Source organism: Maniola jurtina, chromosome 6 (assembly GCF_905333055.1).
Source record: "Maniola jurtina chromosome 6, ilManJurt1.1, whole genome shotgun sequence".
NCBI lineage: Eukaryota > Metazoa > Arthropoda > Insecta > Lepidoptera > Nymphalidae > Maniola > Maniola jurtina.
The window spans coordinates 4428276-4451199 of record NC_060034.1 but is presented as its reverse complement, the minus strand read 5'-3'; the positions used below and the strand labels follow the sequence as shown (position 1 = coordinate 4451199).

Sequence of the window (22924 nt, the reverse complement as noted above, 5' to 3'; positions counted from 1 at the left end):
TAGTAAATTCAAAATTTAGACTTATGCAATGTATCTGATGTTTTCCCTAGGTATCCGGTTATTAAAATTATAAAATAATATTTCTTACATAAAACTTCATATAATTTATTAATTAAATGAAAACTTAAAAACTAAACTAAATGCCTATTAGGTTTTCTCAATATAGACACCTATACGAGATAAGGAAGGATTAAAAAAAAACAAGCAATTTTAAGAAGACAATATAATTAAATTTTCATACAAATCTTTAACGTAATTTTATCTTTAAAATACTGTACACGCGTCGGGTGGCCTTGTAGCTGATCATTTGCTTATAACAAATGAATTTGAAAAGGATGTTTGAAAGAAAGTAGATGGACAAAAAAATGCGTGCAAATGATCGTGTTCAACGCCTCCGACTATATATTTATTTTCATATTGATATGGCAGATTGTCGATATGAAAGACTTTTAGAAGCAGAAATCACTTAGAACTACAACCGAAAAAATGCACTAAAATATAAACTATTTACACAATACCATCTAAGGACACCATTTATTGAACAATCGCCATTAGAACTTCCAGTTAACTAAATAGCAAAAGAGCCGAGTTAATCTCATTTGAGTACATATTAATTTTATTATTAAAATCACAAGACAGATCTCTTTTGCTTGTCTTACACACTCGTTCATGTTCTGCTAATGTAATTAAAACATTCATTTGCCGAGATTGACTCTGAAGACAAAGGAAAAGCTAAGAAAGCAACGAAAAATTAAGTTGATCTTAAGTACTAAGTGCTTGACAACTTCGCCTACAATTTTTGAACGACCATCGCCATATTTTAAACAAAAAACGCTTACATCTAATCACTTTACAAATTATCTAATATAAATCTATGAAATAAATACAAAAATCTCTTATAACTAACTAAGATTATATTATTTTCCTACCGCATGTCTTCAACTAAACGCTATTTAATGCACAAATAAATCCTCCATAGACGACGCGACTTTTGTCGTACCTATCGGGCTGAAGGTACATGAATGCAAACATTTCACACAGTCTGTTATCTTTATTTAAAATATATTTGTTACAAATATTTTTTTTTTTTTTTTTATATTTAAACATCTGTATTGTAACTATGACGAAGAATAAAAAATTCAAGATAGACTTAAAAACAAAGGGCGACCTTATCAGTACAGTGATCTCTAGGCAACCCATACTTAAGGACCTCTGGAACTGTAAGATTTTTAATTTTCTTACAAAAAAATAAAAATGTTACTATATTTAAAGCTGAATAAAAAAAATTGAAATGCTTTTGTAATGAAGTAGGTACCAAACTGTATTGATTTATAGAAAGGTTTACAGTCATATACCATGGACCCTGCATAAACATTGACAATTGTCCGATTATTGCTCGAGTATTAACGAAGTCTTTAGACGATTTAGTACCCTATAATAATAATAAAATATAGCTTTATCTATGGAGGTTTAACGATGCTAAACTTAGTTTGCGCTTAAGTGCGCTGCCGGGAGGACCCTAAAAATATTTGACTAAAAGAGAGATCAAATCATTGCCACGTAAACTAATGTATAAAATGGGCAGGCCGTTTGGAGAGACAGAAAACTCCTTTTGTACTTTGGAATATGTAAACGACCCCTGAGAAAAGAAATTGCTTACGCGAAGTGAACCGTTCCTTTCTGAGTTTTCAACTTTTTAGGGGTATTATTAACAAAAAATGGGGGTAGAAAATAGTACCGATTTCCCTTCAATAGGTACTAAGTACTTATAGTAAAATATTTATCCGATCCAAAATTTGAATTGTTTTTGAAAACATTAATGCCGAGTTTCGTAATAAAATCTTTTACAAAAATATCTGCTCGGATTTTTAAAATATTTTTGGCTTACGAGGAGTCACTTCGAGAAAAGCCAGTGAAAGAACTTAATAACAAAAATGTTGTCTATCATTCAATGAGTGAATTAGGTGTTTTTTGCAAGGAAATAGGTTTAAAAAGAAATGATTATCGCGATTTTTTTGCGGTTTTGGGTACCTGTTTGCTTAAATACGGCTGCGGGCTGTTAACGGTGAATGATAGAAAACATTTTTAACAAAATCTTCAGTATTAAATTATTTAGTTAGATATATTTGCAAGCGTGGTGTAATGAGAGAGTATAGTACTTGGTAGTCAAAACGAAATAATTAGTAATACTTTAGAAATATGTTTAAGCCGCCGGGTTAGTAATAATAATAAAGGACGCTAATTTGCATACGGAGTGTTAAAAAATAATCTTATCAAAACGACATTTTGTTAAGGTTAATTAAAACTCAAAATTAAAAGAGAATTTCACGTTAATCACAAATCATCATTATCTTAATAAGAGAGATCGTAAAAATTAATTCAAAAAATCGTGGGCATTTTATTCATGTTACTTAGATTAGCTGTACAGTGTGTGTATGATTGTTATATCCTGTTAATATGATACAATTTTACATAACGACTTTTGTTCCTACACAAAAGTTTGTGCAATTTGTATGTACAGATAGATTATTGCAGTGTGGCAAAGACTTATTATGCTGGAAAAAATCCTGAGAGCCCCTCTTAGGTGCATAGGGCATATTTTCATGTTAAAATTAACGCAATTTAACGATACTTTAATATAATATATGCACCATTTTGGTTGCAGACGTTAAGAAGATCAAATAAAGTAAACTAGTTTTAAAATTCATATTAAAGATAAGATTTAATTAAAAGCGTTAAAAATTACCATCAGAGTAGAAAATAGTATAATAAATATAGTTGCCACTGTTGTCAAACCATATTCTCGTAGATTTTTTGAAAACGTTGACTGATAATAATAATTATGAAAAAATATATGTTTTTCTGTTTACGGATTGGACAGGGTACCGTTTGCAGGTCAAACTTGATCAACAACCAATCTCAAAAAATCAATGTCAATCTGGACAAACTTCATGCTGCAGACGGAATAACAAATAGTAAATAACGCAGGAAATAAAACTAAAATATAACAGCCAACGTTTTCATATAAATTGACATTAAAAAACAATGAATAAAATTGTACCACAAGTACCTACCTACTCAGAATCGTAAACTTCACTAGACATCTTAACAACTCTAAATTCACTTAATCGAACTATTCACTGTATTCTACACTAAAATTTAATCTTTTCACTGTCGTTAAACCTATATTTAGACAATTTCCTTATCATTTTCACAGTGAAAAGACCAAATATGCTCATTTATGTTAATGTAACATAATTATAGAGGCACTGTGTGTATTCAATTTAATATTTTTTCACTTAACTTCATATTTATACACGCATTTAGGGCAAAGGTACTGAACGATATTTCGTGAAAATTATTGGACGTAAAACATTTTTACAACCGAAAACGTTAAAAAATATAAATATAGAGTCAAACCTAAACGAATGCTATAAATTTCCCATTTCGATTGGGAATAAATTATAATATAACTCTATGATAGATAAAAATTGAGCTATACATAAAATTTCATTTACAAAAATACTTGTAGCGTAAATTTTCAGATCACATTTTTGCTAGAGTCGCGTCAATATAATAATAATATGTATAACGATTTCTTTATATTGATTTTCGATACATACACGTGTCAGCTGAACACGACACCCTTTTATTGCAAAGACCTACTAATAAAAAATATATTTTAGTTTAAATAAATAGGTCCACGATCATAGAAATTTTTTGATGTGTAGTGCATACCTACACTTTCCGATTTACTTATCCAGGTTTTTCTACATCTTTCCTCGTATCCTTATAGAAACTAGCTACTTCTGCTTTTAATTATATGTAGATAGATTCTATTTGATGACAATCTAAATAAAACTCCCGACGTTAACAAAATATAATTATTTACAGCTTTAGTCTGTTCCATTAGCTTAACTATCTCAATCAGCAGCTCATCTGTGACATCACACACCTATGGTCCGCTTAACATTTGAATAATCATAATGCTGATCGCAAATTACAGCAGAACCACACGCGTCGAATTTCTCATACTGAAATTCTCCAAAGGAATATGGAAAGGTCATCAGCACGAATTTCCACAATTTTTTTTGCGGTATCACCTCTGTATAATATGATCAGTTTAAATCGGAAAGTGTATTCACTATAAATAATGATAATAATTAATGAGTGAATAGCTAACTGCTAACATGCCTGTTGCAGAAGGCTTCGGAGGTTTGGAAAGGGTATAGAGGGGTGGTGTTCAGTCTTTGACGAGGCGGTAGATGTGATGCTGAGCCCCGTGTTCGCTGTTTGACACTTCGAACACGAACGCCGCGCATAGAAGCGTCTCTTGAGTATCTCTGTTTGACACCACCTGGAAGAGAAACGGTCTTTTCAATTTTGTTGGAATTCTGATTCCATAATACTCCAAAAAGAATAATATATACTTAACAAAAGTATTATAAAAAAGGTTGATTGATTGATTGAAGCTCATGGAATCGGCAAGAGCTTGGATGAGCAAACTTTACCATCGGGGCTTCTTCCTAACTCTATTCCCGAAACTCGCATGTCAATGTCGCAACTCTCCACTACATCACCAATCTCTAACTCTCACTCCATGGTTGATCAGAAAAATCATTAATTTTATTGACAACGATAAAATGGCATTTCAATGGTTGTTCGTTTTGGCCTCTGGCACACTCGTACTACTTATATAGCAGTGTATAGAACTGCGAATTTGCACGGGACACAGCCCGATTGATGTCTTCAAACCAGTCAATTTAGAATTCGTGATTCCCGATCCAGTCCCAACTAAATCAGATTTCATCAATTCAGGAACCGCTGCTTTGGGCAAATGTTCAAATAGAAGCATATGCTGTAAGCGCTGGAGACCATACGTCGAGTATGTATGAATACGTCAAATCCTATACCTAAATCTACTTTTGCCACAGTGGTTTGATAGTAAAAATAATCTTCCTCCATCGGGCATCAGGCTTAATGAAATAAGTAAGTCCTTATCTTATTAAGCTACTAGCTGATGCCCGCGACTTCGTTCGCGTGGATGTAGGTTTTTTAAAAATCCCGTGGGAACTCTTTGATTTTCCGGGTTATAAAGTAACAACATATACACACACACACACACATACACAAACTTTCGCCTTTATAATATTAGTGTGACAGTAGGTACCCTTAGATTCGTACCTGCAGAATGGTGAAGTTCTCCAGCACACTGTTCATCATGTACTTCTCGGGCAGGTGTTTGAGCTTGTGTATGAAGTTGACCATGTACTCGCACATGGGCGAGCGCTGGATGCGGTACACGAAGCGGCCGCCCTCGAACCGGGCGTACTCCGTTTCTACCTTCTCCACCACTTGTTTGCCGAACGAACACACTTTTGTGCTACACGTTATTGTCATGTTCTCGTTGCTCTCGTACCTGCCGAAGAAAATAGAATGATAAATGATCTTTATTTGCAAAAAAACTTACCCGCTAATAGGCATGCAAATATTTATATTACATTTTTTTTAATCTATCTAAGCTTATACTAAAAGTATTAAAATCTACATATTTAAGTTATAGCCATACAAGGATGGCTAGCCATACAAATTGGGTTGTGATTGTACAATGCATTACTAACAATAAAAAGTTTAATTTGCATTTGATACTGCTGAGTTTCTTGCACGTTCTAATCAGTTGAATCTGCTTTTCGTCGAATCGGTGGTTTAGACTCCACTCTCGACACATCATTGCAACAGAATAGGTAGTTACTTAAAATATTTTGGCCCGGATGAATTAAGGTATTCTCAAAAATATGTAACCCACATTAAATACTCTTGGTAGATCTTTAGATTTATAAATAAGAACATAAAGTTCTCCGTTACTCAGTTTGCGCCTAAAAACTTAACGCGCTAACTACGATAATTTCAATTCTAAAGCTCATTTCAGACTATGGTTTATAATATATATTAGTATTACAGTCCGATCAAAATAGACATTCAAGGATACAATAATTCGCATAGACTGTAATATATATTAAATTCCATAGTCTGAAATGAGCTTAATAAGTTTTTTGTCAACACCGCATTAATTTTTTACCGCCAACATTTTAAAAGAAATAAGTTAGAACGCTACAATATCTCATCAAATTATAAAAATGCTACTAATTATAAAACAGTTCACTTACACACTAGTGACTCCGTAGAAGGCTCCTGGATCGTCGAGGTTGTTGGTGTTAAGGTCCGCCCAGAACTTGACGAGGAAGAACGCGTTTCGCGGCCCCTTCTCGTACAGCTCTTTCAAACCGCCTTTCTTCTCAGGGAATTTGTCGTTTATCTGCTGTACCTCTACTGACTGAAAAGAGACAGTCAAAATTGTAACACATCTGATTGACTGATCAAAAATTAAACCCTCGGCGATGAAATAATTGTTATTTCATCGCCGAGGGTTTAATTTTTTTCAGTAACTTAAGATTCCATCGATTTAGATGCTGGAGACCTTGTATATCTAATGAAAGCATTTAAGATTTTCATAGCTACCGTAGACAAGCTTTTCAAGAGTTGTAACCATAAGTTTTATCTAAATGATGTAAATGATCCAAACAGATTGATAAAGACCATTTTACGTCAGGCTGATGCCCAAATAAACATATTGTTAACCAAGAAACAGTTAAAAATTATTTTGCTATAATCCGCCAACAGATCTGTTGGCGGATTATATCAAAATATTTTTTAACTGTTTCTTGCTAAACATGAACTTCCGCAAAGTAACGCCTGATTCTATCCAATATATTGTTAACCGATTCGTCTCAATTTTCATCTCAATCAGCCTTTAGGTGTGATCAAGTTCATGGACTAAACTACAGACAAACTGAGCGTGTTCAAAAGTTACCACAGCTGTGATAGCTACTGGTTCCATTTAAACTTTTAAAGCGTTCCAACTTCCATACCAAATTTTTCTTCACTATGTTTATCCAAACTTACTCCCTTTTCCTCAGCTCATAATATGCAAACGCGAAGGAATACAAGTTACAACGATTCCTTTCGTATATTTTTTTATATTGAAACAGGAATATTTGACTGTTCAACTAAGGTCTTAGACCTAGAAATTTCTTAATCAGTTTTAGACCATTATTTAACACTGATCTCTACATGCAACAGATTAAGTACAATAATAATTACCTCTAATAAAGGATCTGCGTATGTTACAGTACCACCTATATGTACGAATAAATGTTGCGCCGGCGCTGTGCTCGGTGGATACTGAAACAACCAATCGAAAGTTATACCCTTTCTACAAAATATGAACTCTTATCTCGTAATATGAAGTGTTTTGAAAAACTAGTCATGTATGTTGCAAGTTGTTAGCTTCTGTACAAGGAGGAATGAGAGCGTATGCTTCTTATTACTCCAAACGGATTCTGAAATCCTTTTCTTCTTCTGGATATCTGTATTTAAGATGTGTTGGGCGTTAATCACTGGAGAAGCTCTTTAGGTCTATTTCGTATCTCACTGACGAAGTATGGAAACTTTTTCTTTTGCATCCAGTGAGAAAGGGATGATGCTACAGAACTGAGTCTTTAAAGTGACGAGTTACGGAATCTTCAAGAATATGGGTGTCACTGACATCCATGTCAGATTCGTAAACATCGCAACTAAGTTCCCTAGCCAAATATTCCCCATATTTGGCTACATTACGCAGGGAACCCAAAGCATCTCGTGTCAAGCTCTCAATCGCAACCCAGGGCATGAGAAAGTGTAGTCTGCCAAACTAACTTGGTGGTGTAAGGTTTTGGCGGATTCAGGAGGATAGCGATGACGTGGAAAGAGATTAAGGTATAGCTCAAAGCCGCTCGTGATGGCGTAATACTGTAAATGCATTCTGCTCCGATGGGGAATAGAGGACTTAGAACAACATAGGTATTAATTTTATTAACTCACTGTGTCTGGATCTCGGGGGTGTTCCACGAAGGCTGAGAACTCGACGAGCCTGAGCTTGTGCGTGGCGATGGCTCGTCCCTCCCACGGCGGCGGCGGCGCCACGTCCGTCCCGCCAGGTACGCCCACGCCCGGCACTCCGGGAACACCTTTGTACCCTGTAGCCGGGAATGGCTTCACACTGGAACAAGAGGCCATATTATGCATCTCAAACCGTGTCCCTGACCAAATTTTTTATAGGCAACATCGCAGTACTATTGGAATATTTAGTAAGTGAGATTGTACAACAGTAGATGAGCACTAAGAAGACCTTTGAAAATTCATCCCCTAAAGGTATGGAAGCTTGAATGGAAAGACTTCGTTTTTGTAGTTTGAAATATGGAATTGGTCAGTTATATCAGCGTTTTTGGCAAAAATATTTTCCAAGCTTTTTAACTCGCTAGTTCTTTTTTTTTGTTCAGTTCATCTAAACATTCTACGAATTCATGGATATCAAACTTACTCTTGTGACGTGCCTGCTTGTAGACCAGGTTGCCAAAATTGCTGAAATAAAAAAAAAACAGGTTAAAATTACAAGTAGGTATAACTAGGTATTCTACAATCTATATCAGATTAAATTGTTAGGGTCAGCAGTTTCTCACTAGGCTTCATTTCAAAAATACTTTTTCTATTTTTCTGTCTGTGTCTACTTTAGAAGATGCGATGTTATGTTTGGTTAAATAGTTAAAATGATTATTTGTTATAAATGATCCATTTTGTTACTAGTTTCGGCCACATACATTAATATAATTAACAGAAGCACACTAGGTAGTTTTGATTAATTTGATAATATTGTCTACCAAAATAGAAAACCAGCATTATTTAAAGCCACACATTTTAAATCAACATGAACACTTTCTGATTTTAAGTTTGCTTTCTCTATAAAGTTAGCAGTCACTGCGTTTTTCTCCTCATATATAATTTTTCAATTTCAATGAATGTACAGAATATTACAAATTATCAAATCATAAGTATTTCAAATTGGTAGGATTTTTAAAACTGTCTTGATAGTGTTGGACACTAAAATCGAATTCAATACTAAAAATAATGGAATATAAGTAATATAGTTCCTTTATCGTTAAAGTCCAGAAGCCGCCAAACACTCGGTAACAGTTAAATTGGAAGCCAATCGTTATTTTGATCTATCCGTTGCGTGCATGCCGCCATGCCTTGATAGAAGCAACACAATAAAGGCGTATTTTGTGTGAACCAACACAAAGGCATGCCTTGCAAAATGTACCGTGTGGTGGTACGCCGGGTGCGGCAATCCCGCCACTATCTGCGCACTCGACAGTGTGCTCATAGACTGCATCGCCTTCTCTTTCATCACCCCACCGTCCTAGATTGTTTATCAGCTCTTAAATCGGTTTCAACTAAAATGTTTACTATGTTACAATAGCGTAATAGGCTCTTAACGAATAGCGGCCTACTACGTGAATGTGTTTAGAATATGTTGTTTATTTATACTTTTACCATTACAATAGTAATAGGTGCTTAATTACTTTTGCCTCCTTATATCAAACTCAATTCAATCATGTAATTAAGTATCAGAACAATTTATTCTAGATCGATTTCATTGCTACATCTACCTATACCTACCTATTGTATTACCGAACCTATTTCATTTGTTTTAAATGTGATAATACGGTGTTATAAAACACGAAGGTTTCCAAAATAACCTCTTGATGAATTAAGGGTCCATTAGATGAAGGGTCTGCTCTCAATTTTGCCACAACTATTGTTGTCGGATAACATAAGCAATAATATAAAATAAGGCCCTCGAACTGATGCGGTCACAATCCAGACCGATGCGACTTGACAAGCGATGTGTTGACATCAGTGAGAATACTAAGATTAAGAAGTCAAGTCTCCAGATCCTCAACAAGGTAATTTCATTCCCTTTTTATTGTCGATACATTGTTACTCTAGTGAATAAAGATATGCAGCCTAAGGTGGAGCACGCCTGCCCAGAAGGTAAAATATATAGGGTAGGTATATATTTACCCTATTCTTAATACTAGTTCTTAATATGTAGAGTAGGTAAAACAATGGATATAACAATATAGAAGGATACGTCCATTTTCGCTACATTTCCCTTGCAAAATTTTAGGCAACCCCGTGTTTTAATTAAAATTTAATTGGTTAACAAAGTGAAATGCACTCACCACTTTGAGTTTGGCCTGAATCTCGCGTAGTTTTCGCCTGGCTAGCACCTGTATGTGTGACGAGACCTGTTTCCTTGTGCGCGTCTTTCCTGTTCTTAACTTTATATATCTTGCTATAAGTTCGTTTCTTCCTGGAATAGAAAGACAAAATACTGTTGAATGCTCACATAGAGATATTGGTAACCATTCATCCAAGATATTATTATTAATTTCGATCGGCATTTCATTAAATGATTAATTTAGTGTGTAGATTAGGCATGTCGAACAATCTGAGTTCTTAAATAGATTTTAATTTTCTATAGAATTATTAAACAAAATTTTGCACATTTCACAAAAAAACGAGGTACAATATAATATAAAAGATGATAACGAAGTGCCAATTGTCATAGCCCGCGAGATATTCCAAATACTCAACTCGAATCAAAACGCGCAGCACAATGCAACGCCCGGCCCGATGCCGATCTCGTTATGAAACAATTTTCAAAATATTTTGAATAGCTATTTTCAATTATTGAAACTGCAGCCGGCCCGGAATGCAGGGTGGATCGGCAGAGATAATGAAATATATTTTACTGGCAGGTCTGTTGGAAAAGCGAATACTAAATATTAACAAATAAAAGAGGATTTTTATCCGTATATTTTATTTATAAAAAGGGTGGCGGGAAGTGGCTGCTGAGAAAGACTGGGTATTCATTGAGAAATAGGACTGGCGTTTATTGGGGAAGTAAAAACATGACTAGACATTTATGAAAGACTTGTGGTAAAGCTTTGAAGACAGTTTGTAGAAGTGGGTACAAGATTTATTTCTCTTACAAAACCTCAGATTGCTATGCTACAGAAAACGATAGGTTACCTAACTTATAGAGCTTAAAATCGGCAAAGTTAGACTGCCCAAAGGAGTGTAATGTTCTCAGGGTTCATTTATGTATGTATGTGAGTACCTTTATTCCACTATAGCTGTCAATTAATGTCTGAACAGATTTGGATGTATGGGCTATCGTCAGAGTCCTTACATTTCTTACAAAAATTCAATATGAAGGGTAGTCGTGTTTTTTTAAATTAAATATTACTTGTTCTATAGGTACAGTTCACACATTCAGTTAAACACTTTTCTAGTTTTTGGATAATTCTGTTATACTATACTCCACTATACAGACAGACAGTTTTGGAATAAAACTTCTGTTATATACAGATAGACAGACGAAGTTATTTCATAAGAATCCCGTTTTTATTTAGGAGTAGGTACGGAATACTAAAAACTGAAAGAGGAACGGATCCCCGGGCTGTACAGGGCAGATAAAGTAGAGACCGAAGAATTGCTTGACGATTTTAATTTGAACAATGGTGTATTAATTTGAGGCGGCACAAGACTGGGCCAGGGCAAAGTAAATTGAAATCTCATTGAATTCGGGGAATGCGATGGCGATGAGCGGCGGCGGGTGCGAATTTAATTAACCCCTTGGCTGCTCGTTGAGCCGTGCTTACGTATATCTAGTCATTTACATGTAGATTGTACGTTCGTTTTCATGAACGATAACGTATTACGCAAGTATTCAATATGCAGAATGCAAAACTATCACCGACAACCGTTATGGAACGTGCTGCTAATTTTTTTTTAACATACTTTGCGATTATTAATAGCTCAATGTATTTTGTCCTTTAGAATCCAGGGTGGATTCTAAACCCATTTTATCATCGGAAGCGTTCAGAACAGGATAGGTAGGTACTTTCCAACAACTCTCAAAACTGTAATGGCCTCTCGATTTCAATAATAGGTACACTGATTCCCTGGTTTTTTTTCATGGTTGGAACTGAGCTTTTATTAAAGCTCATTAGATTTCCATTCCATTCCATCAACCTGTAAGCGTCCACTGCTGGACATAGGCCTATCCAAGAGCGCGCCACCAAACACGGTCCTCCTCATCTACCCGCTCCCCGCTACCTTCTTCAGGTCATCGGTCCAGCGGGCTGGAAGTCGTCCCACACTGCGCTTACCGGCACGCGGTCTCTACTCCAGAACACGTCTGCCCCAACGGCCGTCGCGTCGCGTCGGTTCTGCGACAGACATGGCCTGCCCATTGCCACTTCAGCTTGCTAATCCTTTGAGCTATGTCGGTCGCTTTTGTACTCCTGCGAATTTCCTCGTTCCGGATTTTATCCCTGAGAGCAATACCCAACATAGCTCGCTCCATAGCGCGCTGAGTAACTTTTAGTTTGTGGACGAGGCCAACTGTCAGTGTCCACGTTTCCGCTCCATACGTCATCACAGGTAGGATACCCTCATTGAAGACCTTAGTCTTAAGGCTTTGCTGCATCAACGATTCGAAACCTGACTCAGCTTTGAAAATGCTGCCCAGCCCAGCTGGATTCTTCTGTCAGCCTCCATGTCGAAGTTGTTTCTACCGAATTTTATAATCTGACCGAGGTACTCGTTACATTACTACTGTTGGATCAGTACATTCGTGTGAAGAATTTAATACCTGTGTCAGACAAAAGTATTTCAAAGTTTTATTCATCTTTAATCGGTAAAGTTTTATAATATTATCTCCGTATTTAAGTGTAAGCTCTTTGTAACTTTGTCCAAAATTTAAAGTGAAAGGCAGTCGCAGTAGCTTCGCAAACAAACTTTTGAAGTTTGCTAAGTGAAAACATTCTTGAAATTGCTTTGAAATTATGGCACCGTTTCATAAAGTTTTCACGACGGGCATTAGGTTAAAATTAGTAAGGGACACTACAGGGATAACTCGCATTACAGAAATAAACACGTCGTACGTTATTCGTCGCGAACATCACAGCGGACGACATCCGCGACCGCAACACCTCGTAGTGAAGCGCTAAGTTTTTAAAAGGTATTCTAATAAATAATAATTGATTCTACTCGATTCTAGTCGATTGCCACAATTATTAATATAATCAAAAGGATGTTTCGCCGGTAATCCGAGTGTAAATAGGCAATTAATTGCTAAGATCTGACAATAGAGTATTGACATCATAAAAGGACTTGCAAAATAGTAATTGATTGAAAATCACAGGTCGATCGATCGACGGTAGACAATCCATTTGTTTGATATGGTTCATTACCTACTAAGTTATGATATTGAGTAGGTAGTTACACAACAACTGTACAGGTTGAAATTCCAAGTAAACTGTAAATAGTTCCTTGCAAAAGGTTCACGTCGAAACGTTTCTATTTCAGGATAGCAAGAAATAATGCACTTTCGCAGAATCGAGTTGACTCACTTTTGTTTGAAAATGTACTACAATATGTATCGACTGTTAGCATGAATCTCGACAGAAAAACGTTGTCTTATTCAACTAGTGAAGTTAGTTCGACTAAATCTAGAAAAGAATTGCTTTATTTACTTCTTTGAATAAAGGTAGAAGAAGAAACATTTGCGAATCTGGATTGACTTATTTTTCTTCAGTTTGAGAATCCATTTAACATCATCGTGTTTGGTCAGTCCAGCCCATTCATTTTATACATAATAATTAATTGATTTAAAAAAGTTCATCCTAACATCGACTAATTTAGCAAATCGATTTATTCTTCAACGCAACACAAAGTGCCGCAAGTCGCATCACTAAAATCCGGCATTAAGAGTGCTTTCACCCGAAACGTCGTGTGCATCTCTCTATAAATAGTGCGTTGCAAGGATCAAGTCGAAACGTTTCTATTCCAGCGAATAGAAAAACAAAGATGATTATTTATTAGTTAGTTAGCTAATTTGGTCCGTTGCCAGCGACGCGCTACGCTCTCTGCTCCCGCGCGGATGAAATTGTGCGTGCGGACGGCTGCCATATATGAATATTGATTGCGTTTTTTTAATACCGACGTTGTGTTACTTTATTTCTTAATTGGATAAAAACTGATATTAATAATTTAGTAATATAGTTCTGTTAGAAATTGTGACTAATATTTATTCCTGTTTTACTTGTGACTATATTTTTGACGTTGCTGAATGGACAAGGTCCTGTTAAATAAAATACTTTTCAATATCTAGGGTATATTTAGGATTAATAAGACCACTCAGATTTAAGTACTTACACCACTTTTCTCGTGGAGTTATTGAATCTTCGATGTATAACTCGCTTTATCTATTTCCTATTTGTAATTTGATTCTTTAATATTGTGCTCTCTTACATTAAAAGGAAAGCCAGTGAAATTAAATATTTATTTTTCTAATCTACCGATAATTTATACGGTAAGGAAGATATTGAAGATCCATCAGGAACACATTAACGAAGCGACTGGCGGGCATGACCTGTCGATTGTTTTCGACCGTGTTAGCGAAATTAACTCTAATGTTTGCTCTAGGTATAAGTAAATAGTCTGTTGATAGCTAGGTAAAGGTCCTAGGTATCCCTGAAGAGGCTAGAGTACCACTCCAATATAATTGGACATAAGTTCTGTATCGTCCTACCTATAACATTTTGAATCTTCCTCTTAATGACATGTGTAAGTACCTACTAACTAAGGCATATTTTTCTGGTCTTCTAAACCACGTTCTTAATCTATTTATTGAACAGCTATAATTGGAAAAGCTCAAAGCTTGAATTGACTTGAACGCTGTTGGTCACCAATCGAAACTTCGATATGAGTTATAGAGTTAGAGAGAGTTCTTTGAAAGTTATGTTGCAAGAACCTACTATAGGTATATTACATTGACAGAAATGTGTTAAAGTTACTTGAATTTGTTAAATTTATTCAAAATACCGTAATATTGAAAATAGGACTCGTTCCAATAAAAGAAACATTACCATCGGTGACAGAAGCGACGGAGTCGGGACAGAATTTCACGCTGACCCAAACAGCAGATATGCAAGATGAGGGCGACGCTGAAGGGTTGAGTGGCGACGGTTAAGGAGGATTTCTCGAGACAATCGGGAGTTATGCCTTCGGCGGGCGGGGCGCTAAACGAGGGGCGCGGGAGAAGGGGCGGGCCTTCTTTATATTTTCTTACTGTGTTCGCCGCCTAGCGGCGCGGCCGGGCCCCTTACACGCTCGCTCGCTCACTAATTGCGCATTCTTCGCATAGTTTAGCCCTCCCGGCGAACCCCTCGCCCGCCGCCCCCGGACCACGTGAAGCCGTGCGCCGACGAAACTTTCATACTCCCAGGATATTGAGCGGTTTTGAATGTCTTAACTCACGAACGTGCTTGCAGCGGAGCCGGAGCTGGCTTTGTAGCCGAACTGTTTCCAACAACTCGCCGCATCGTTCGAGCCCCGCTGAATTACTGCTCACTTCCGAGTTGCCTCTATACTCCGGAGTGGAGGCTGGAGCGGCCCTCCCCGCACTGCAACACTGCGCCGCCTAACAACTTCATAAGTTGTTATTGATGTAATGTGTGTAATGTCTTTACTTGTTGCCAAACTTCGATATTGACTGGAAATTGTTTGACTCCAACTACTTAACTCTATTGTTCACTTAGCACAAATATGTTGACTTATCTCTATCACAGAGCAAGATTTCATACCATTCAGTGCTCATGTCGGAAAATAAATAGACGACAGCATTTCATCTCTAGAGTTGAGGCTAAGCATCAAATAAGTACAACTCATGAAACGGGTAAAAGACAGAACTACAAACAGTTACAGTGTAGGAAGTTAAGTGCAGAGAATATCTCTTAAGATTAGGCGTTGATCCCATTGCCAACGATTTAGAGTTCTGATCTCAGAGTAGAGCTACTTACCCTACTTAGCTACATTCCACGTTCACTGAAGTCTATGTGATGACTTTTGAATGTACATACGTGGATCACTGCAACGGTCAAATAAGTAACAATTTAATATGCCTAAGTAATACCTTATACCTATACGATTATAAGTTAGGTACTTACCCACAAGCACAACAGTCTTCGACAGACCGAGCTCAAAAAGTTGGACAGTTCATAACACATCTGTTGCACTGTTGTAAGTAGGTACTTAAGCACCTACCTACGTGTAGCAAAGATTTGGTGTGATGGTAACGACCCAAAATTATCAAAAAAGGCTTATCTTTGATTGATAAGTAGGTACGTAGTGAATGCGACACGCAGACCAGCCAACTCAAGTGTCTAACACTGAATGATAGTCACCGAGCTCGCTAGATTTTATTGAAGGTTTTCTTTGAAAAAAAATTTAATATAATAAATTATTTTGATGAAACAGCAATGTAGAGAACCAACCAATTTCAAATGAGCTCGTTGGATATCACACTGAGCGAATTACCCACTAAGCTCTCTGAGTACCTAACTTTTCAAGTTAGCATTTGCCAAAATTGTATGATGTCAACTCAAGACGTTTTTCAGTCCATACTAAATAAACTTAGGCACAGTCAAATTGAAAAGTTAACTTGAGCTTTTGTTCTTAAAACTTAAGACCACTACACAAAACTCCAGACCGCTGGCTGTAGGATTACACCCTAGTGCGGAAAATATCTGTTAAGATTAGGGCGAGGGTGCCGGACGGGACGACGGGCCAGGACGACGGGACGACAGGCGGGTGACGCACTCGCCGGCTAGATTAAGCCCGGGCCGACACGTCCGCGAATAATGCGCCCATATATCGCCCGGACGAGCGTGCCCGCAATTATGTACCGTGCTCTTTCCCATCACACTGCCCTACGACAATAAACCGTCCTCCCAAATATTATTAAACACGTTATTGGACTACTAGATTTTCCGCGTATCATTGTTTTATACGAAAATTAATTTTAAGAAATTTTGGCGACCTTTATTATTATTCTGTGGACCTGCTCGGGCTTTAACTGTTCTATACCTTTTCCTATCCAAGAAGCGGTGTGTGTCGATCTTAATCATATGAGACATATTTGGAGAAATCTGAAATAAAGTAATTCGTCCTGGATATAATTTGAGCGAAAAAATATACCTATCAGGATTGCAAAATATACTTTTTATCCTTTCCTATGTTCCTGTCATATACCTCCGCGCCAAAAACTACTTAGCCAAAAATCATAAAGTCCTGTCCAACTGTTTTCAATTAAGTAAGTAGGTAAGTATAATTGAGGCGTTCATTAATCTTTCACGCCTCCGCAGTTTTATAAAGTTCCGATTACATAATCGTTACAACTTACAATGATTAAATGTTATCTCAGAGGTGAATCGTAATGTAAAGCAATAAGTAATATTTACAGACAATCATCTAATACTGGTTCAGACGTTTATTATTATCAGACACTAATATTATCGCTTGACCTGAACCTCGCTAAATCGATAAAAGCTTTTTATATTGATAAATAGATAGCCTTTGACTAAGATATCACGTGATAGTGTGTGTTATTTCATTCAGAACCTCATTAGCTCAACTGTTAAGGAGCGGACTCGTATTCAAAAGGTGAACGATTCAAACCCCACACGTTCCTCTCTGGTCATACCCATTCTTCGCACAAACATTACGCTTTGTTGAAGAGCAAAGGGGAATATTAGTCATGTTTATCATAGCTCTTCATAAGAAAGCTCAAGAGTATCTCAGCGAGTTGCTCTATTTGATCAATGATCTGATAAAAACCATCTGAAATCTGTAAAAGAACCAGAGTATCTGGCATCTCTATGGGTTGCGAAGCTGAAGTGGCAATGGATGGGGCTTATATTTTGAAGAAACGATACATGTTGGGGTCGTAACGTGCTGGAATGGGGAATAGAAACCGTAACTGGGTGGACTGACGATATCGAATCGCAGGGAGCCGCTGGATTCAGGCAGTGTAAGACCATGGCGTTTGGAAATCAATGAATAGGTATATACATTCGCTATCTTGATATCTAGTATTTCAATGTAAGTGCAATACGAATTAATACAGTTGGACTACTTTTCATCCTACGCGACAAATCGTTTGACGGTATCGCTCAAATAAATGGCGGCAAAATTATATTTAGTATCCGGAGAAGTAGCTATAAACTAGATCTAATCTTAGTTCGAGAAGTTAACAAAACTCAGTAATCTATCAATTTGTTTGGCGGTTTGGGTTTTGTAATTTTCTGATAAGGTTAGGGACGCGATTCATATCCCATACAAATACGGGACAGTAACAAACATGATATTAACACATCTTGATAGTACAGTGACAGGTCTTCAAGCAAAAAGTTGCACTTCTGCTACGTCCAATAAAAAAAAGGTTCCGACGAATTGAGAACCTCCTCCTTTTTGAAGTCGGTTAAAAAACTTTTTACTTCAACAACAGCATCTTATCTGCGAAACTATTATTTCGTGTGTGTTCCGGACACAATTGACGTGGAACAATTAAAGGCACCGCCATTACGGCGGACGCACATTAAGTTCGCGTCAGGCACATTATACCGTCCGCTTTAATTAAAGGACTGCCCGGCTCCCGGCTCCGGGGTGGAATTGCTAAACAAATCTACCGCAAGCGATGTGTCCACCTTAAGTGATTTAATAGACGGAAAGAAATGTGCCGGTTTAATCTTATCGTCTCCCGGAAATAATCCTTTTAATGCTGTTACGTCATGCTACACGGTTTTAAACCTGCCTGACTGAATTGATTGACTGAACTGTGAATTTCATTCATGGCCTTTAAGCGTTTATTTCGTACTCCTATATTGTACCGCTCATAGGCACCCTAATGATAAAATTATTCATTCACATATTTAATATTTAGGTGCCTTAGATCTCATCCAAGTCATTGGAAGCCATTGGACACAAATGGCATAAGACGACTTGTCTATTTTCAGTATGATAAAATTATTCATTCACATATTTAATATTTAGGTGCCTTAAAATATTATTAGGCGGTTAATAGATCTCATCCAAGTCATTGGAAGCCATTGGACACAAATGCGTAAGACGACTGTGGTTTGAGGATCCCTGCAAGAGACCTATAACCCAGCTGTGAACAATGACCATAAGGCAAAAAATTCATAACATGGTCGGTCTAAAATTGTTAGACCAACATAATATTATCACCTGTAATAGTAGAACTAAATATTTTTTCCCAGACTTCACATAAGGTTCTGCTGATTTTCGAAATTGAATATATCATCAGACTATTTTGTCACTAGATTAGCTGCAAACTTAGCAATGTGCATAAGCTTATCAAGTTTCAAACTAATACAACTATTAGAAGTGGTTGGAAATCGATTTGCCAGACTTGTTTACATAGTTACGTTCCCAGGTGAATTTGCGTTTATGCTTTGAACAGAGACGTAACTTTTAATGAAAATAGGAAAGGTTTAATCGCTTCATAAGTTAGCTAGTTTATGTCTGCAACTTCTTTTGCGTGGACTATACAAATTTCAACACCCTATTTTACCTATTTTATTTCAGGGGTTGAATTTTCAAAAAATCTTTCTTAGCGGATGTGTACGCCATAATAGCTACTTATCTCCACTCTACTTGCCCAATTTTAGCCCGATCCGTCAAGTAGTTTGAGTTGTAGATCAGTCAGTCAGTCACCTTTTCCTTTTATACATTTAAATAGATAAATGACACAATATTCATGCCGAACTAGTAGAGGTCAAAAAAAATTTTTTTTTGTAGCCCTATGTTCCACGAAGAAATAACTTGACTCAATCTAAATCATCATCTTCATAAAAATATGGGGCTAAAAACTATAGATCATAATGTGGTTATAATAAGTAAACTAATAAAGGACGCCAGCAGAGATACGGTTACAAACACAACGACTGTTGCCAAGAAAAAGCTTCATTATTATTTCAATGAAAAAATTTGGAGTTTGTAATATTACTCAAATGTTCTGACCGAAACGTATGCATCGTGAAGACGGTAAAAAATATAAAAAGAGGAATAATAACGTTGTTGTCAGGATGAAAGAAATCTGCAATACGAATGATACTCAAAACACTCAACGACTTGGCAGTATTCCTAACGCTGAAGTCATGAACGATCAGGACAATTATAACCTTATCACAGGGTGAGTATCAGAACAGTACCTATTAAATTGTTTAAGATATGAGTTTCGAAACATAAACCTTAATGATGAGTGGATGATCAACATAACCAATCTTAAAAGATTGGGACTCTCTTGGAACTGGAGGCTGTGGAAAACTGCTATATGTTACTGCAGCTTTATTTTCCACAGAAGAACAAAAAGACTTCACCATGAGATACATAATATCTATATTAATTACCGCTACATGACGGTGGAAGTGGAGATGATTTAACTCTAGTACAACTTTGTACAAAACAAGTGTAAATTAAAAATTTATAACACCCCACAATGACAAGTGAAGGTTACAGTAACTAGAAAAGAGCTGATAACTTTCAAACGGCTGAACCGATTTTCTTGAATTATAGCTAGGAACACTCTCGATCACGCCACCTTTCAAACAAAAAAAAAACCTAAATTAAAATCGGTTTATTAGTTTAGGAGCTACGATTCCACAGACAGATACACAGAAACACATGTCAAACTTATAACACCCCTCTTTTAGGGTCGGGGTTAAAAAGTAGGGTTGTATGTCGTATACGATATATTAAATAGGTAGGTACTTAATAAGATTTATTCTTTTCTCTAAAACCGACCTCATTATTTGAATAATCTGTGATAAGATCTTTATTTCTTGTATCTTTTCTCGCGCCCAAAATCCCACCCTGTATAAGAATAAGAAACGTTTATTTTTGAAAGTGACACAAAATATTAACTCGAAACACGAGAGATTTACACAGTTAATTTCGCGAAGGTTTCTTTCAGTAATCGTCACGTAGCGATAACGAGCTTCTTTAGTTAACAGTGTAACGTGAAAAAATTTCCCCGCCTCGGTTTAGAGTAACTGAGCTTGCATTGCAATCATTACTCTTTCCAACCTAAATTGGCGCTTTTTTTGTGCTGGCGGGCGTTTTTATTGAAGGGACTGTAATACCGATGATTGTTATAATTTATGGAGTAGGTAAACTTTTTTTAATTCAGATACAAGTTAGCCTTTAACTGTAATCTCTTTGACTTGGTGGTAAATGATGATAGCAGCGGGCTAATCTGGAAGGGGTATGGCAGTTTTTATTAAACCCCTTGGTTTCTATATGGCAAGGCAGGGCGTGTTTAATGAAACAAGCAGATACCGATTGTTTTGTTATCCTGAATATAATTTCAGCTTGGATCTAAAACCTAGTTACAAGAGTAAATGACTAGGTATTTATTTCATCTAATAGCGTAATATTTTATTGCAGTGAAGGTGGAATACAGAACTTTACGCAATTAGCTATAGGATCAGCATTATAATCCACTTCATTTCATTTATTCCAAAAAATGAACAAAAATACATATCAAATTGGTTTCTTGGTACTCGTGAGCGCTTGATTGGCTTCGTTATTAATTAGTAGTTCCTTTCATATCATTTACTTACCCACTATTTGAGAAGTAATGGCAAATCTTAAGTCCCTCCCAAAACAAAACGTTTGCATAGACAAGTACTCGTACCCTAATTTTGTTTCTTATTTACTGAAACAGGTAATTGTAGGTTACCTACTGAATTTCGAAGATTGCAGGTGAGATTCAACAAAGCACTTATGCTTCCTCGAATCGGCGACACACCGATCGAGCGAGATAATAATTGTCGGTTCACGTCTTTCCACGGAATCGTATTGCGCAAACCGCTTTGTCGGCTCACATCAATACCTACCGTCCTTTTGTCTCGTGCTACACCATTGTTCATTTTGGAACGGCCTTGATACAGCTTCATAATTCAATTATTGTATTGACATGTACGCAAATTGAATTAGAAAGCTGATCATTACAATGGGAGAATAATAAGAGGTGATTAACTATGGTGAATAACTGCGATGCAAATTAGAGACAGCTGTGATTTGGAATTATATCTTCCGTCCATAGATATTACTTCGCTTCCGTCATAATTTTCTTAGTTTTATTGTGGGATGTTACACTTACCTACTCATAATGTCGTATTTTCAAAACTTTTCTCTTTCTTTAAGAACAGGAAACTATTTTTGGTGTCGTGAGATGCCCAAATGATTTAAAGTAATAAAGTAAGAATCTTTTACCTAGTATGTATTAGAACTTAGGTTCTTATGGAGCTTAACAATTTCTCACTGTATAGGTAATCTAACTTGTCAGCCTAGTAATCTAAAATACCAATAATTCTGAATGAAATGATCATAAATTCATTTAATACGAATCACGCTGGCTGAATTTTTGTGAGCTTCTCATATATTATATCTGTCTTTGAAACCCTTATAGCTTTCAGTTTTTTACTTGATATAGTGAAACAATTTGGCATTCATAAAATGTACAGAAATCGTTGATCACATGTGTACCTACACACATCTACTATACAGTGAAATACATCTTTGAAATAAGTCTTTTTTATTGTGTGACGTCAATCATACCTGAGAAACAGAGTAATGATGAGGTCGAGGAATGCGCTAGTCTAGAAGATGTCTATTCACTTTTGCCTGGAAAGTATTCAAGTTACACTTGGCAGGAAACACGGACGCCAGAAAGGGTATTCCACACTTTAGCGGTTCGTATCAGAAACGTTGACCAAAAACGCTTCGTACGAGTTATTTTGTCTAAAGTCGCGATTCTCTAGCATGCCCGGACTCACCGTACATCTTGCCCTCGTCGGAGAGGATGATCTTCCGCCGCCCGCACGGAGGGTAGATCGCCAGCGCCTCTTGGAAGCTCTGCTCGATATCCGGACTCCACACGCCCTCTGCGTCCGCCGCCGACATATCCTGCAGACATTCATTTACCATTCTTACACAGTATGCTCTCGAAAATCCTTTACTTTCCAATACATTTCTAATCAAAATACACACAAATATATAGAACGAAATAAAAGATTTGCATTTTTTTAAAGAATATTAGCCATGCTAA

The 22924-nt window shown here is 36.6% G+C and overlaps 1 protein-coding gene across 4 annotated transcripts in view; it reads right to left on the bottom strand.

Annotated features, from left to right (window-relative positions):
- Positions 1 to 208: 208 nt before the first annotated feature.
- Positions 209 to 22924, bottom strand: part of LOC123865996 (transcriptional enhancer factor TEF-1) — a 124701-nt gene continuing 101985 nt past the window's right edge. For 3 of the 4 annotated variants that reach the window (XM_045907263.1, XM_045907261.1, XM_045907259.1), the window contains 9 exons: positions 22653 to 22782; positions 10122 to 10252; positions 9197 to 9295; positions 8420 to 8460; positions 7921 to 8098; positions 7162 to 7242; positions 6168 to 6334; positions 5185 to 5419; positions 209 to 4357 (listed from right to left, as the gene is read on the bottom strand). In XM_045907263.1, the coding sequence (XP_045763219.1) occupies positions 4244 to 4357; positions 5185 to 5419; positions 6168 to 6334; positions 7162 to 7242; positions 7921 to 8098; positions 8420 to 8460; positions 9197 to 9295; positions 10122 to 10252; positions 22653 to 22779 (1173 nt within the window). In that variant the 5' untranslated portion in view covers positions 22780 to 22782 and the 3' untranslated portion in view covers positions 209 to 4243. The remainder of the gene's footprint in view (positions 4358 to 5184; positions 5420 to 6167; positions 6335 to 7161; positions 7243 to 7920; positions 8099 to 8419; positions 8461 to 9196; positions 9296 to 10121; positions 10253 to 22652; positions 22783 to 22924) is intronic. The other variant, XM_045907262.1, reaches the window with a different exon arrangement.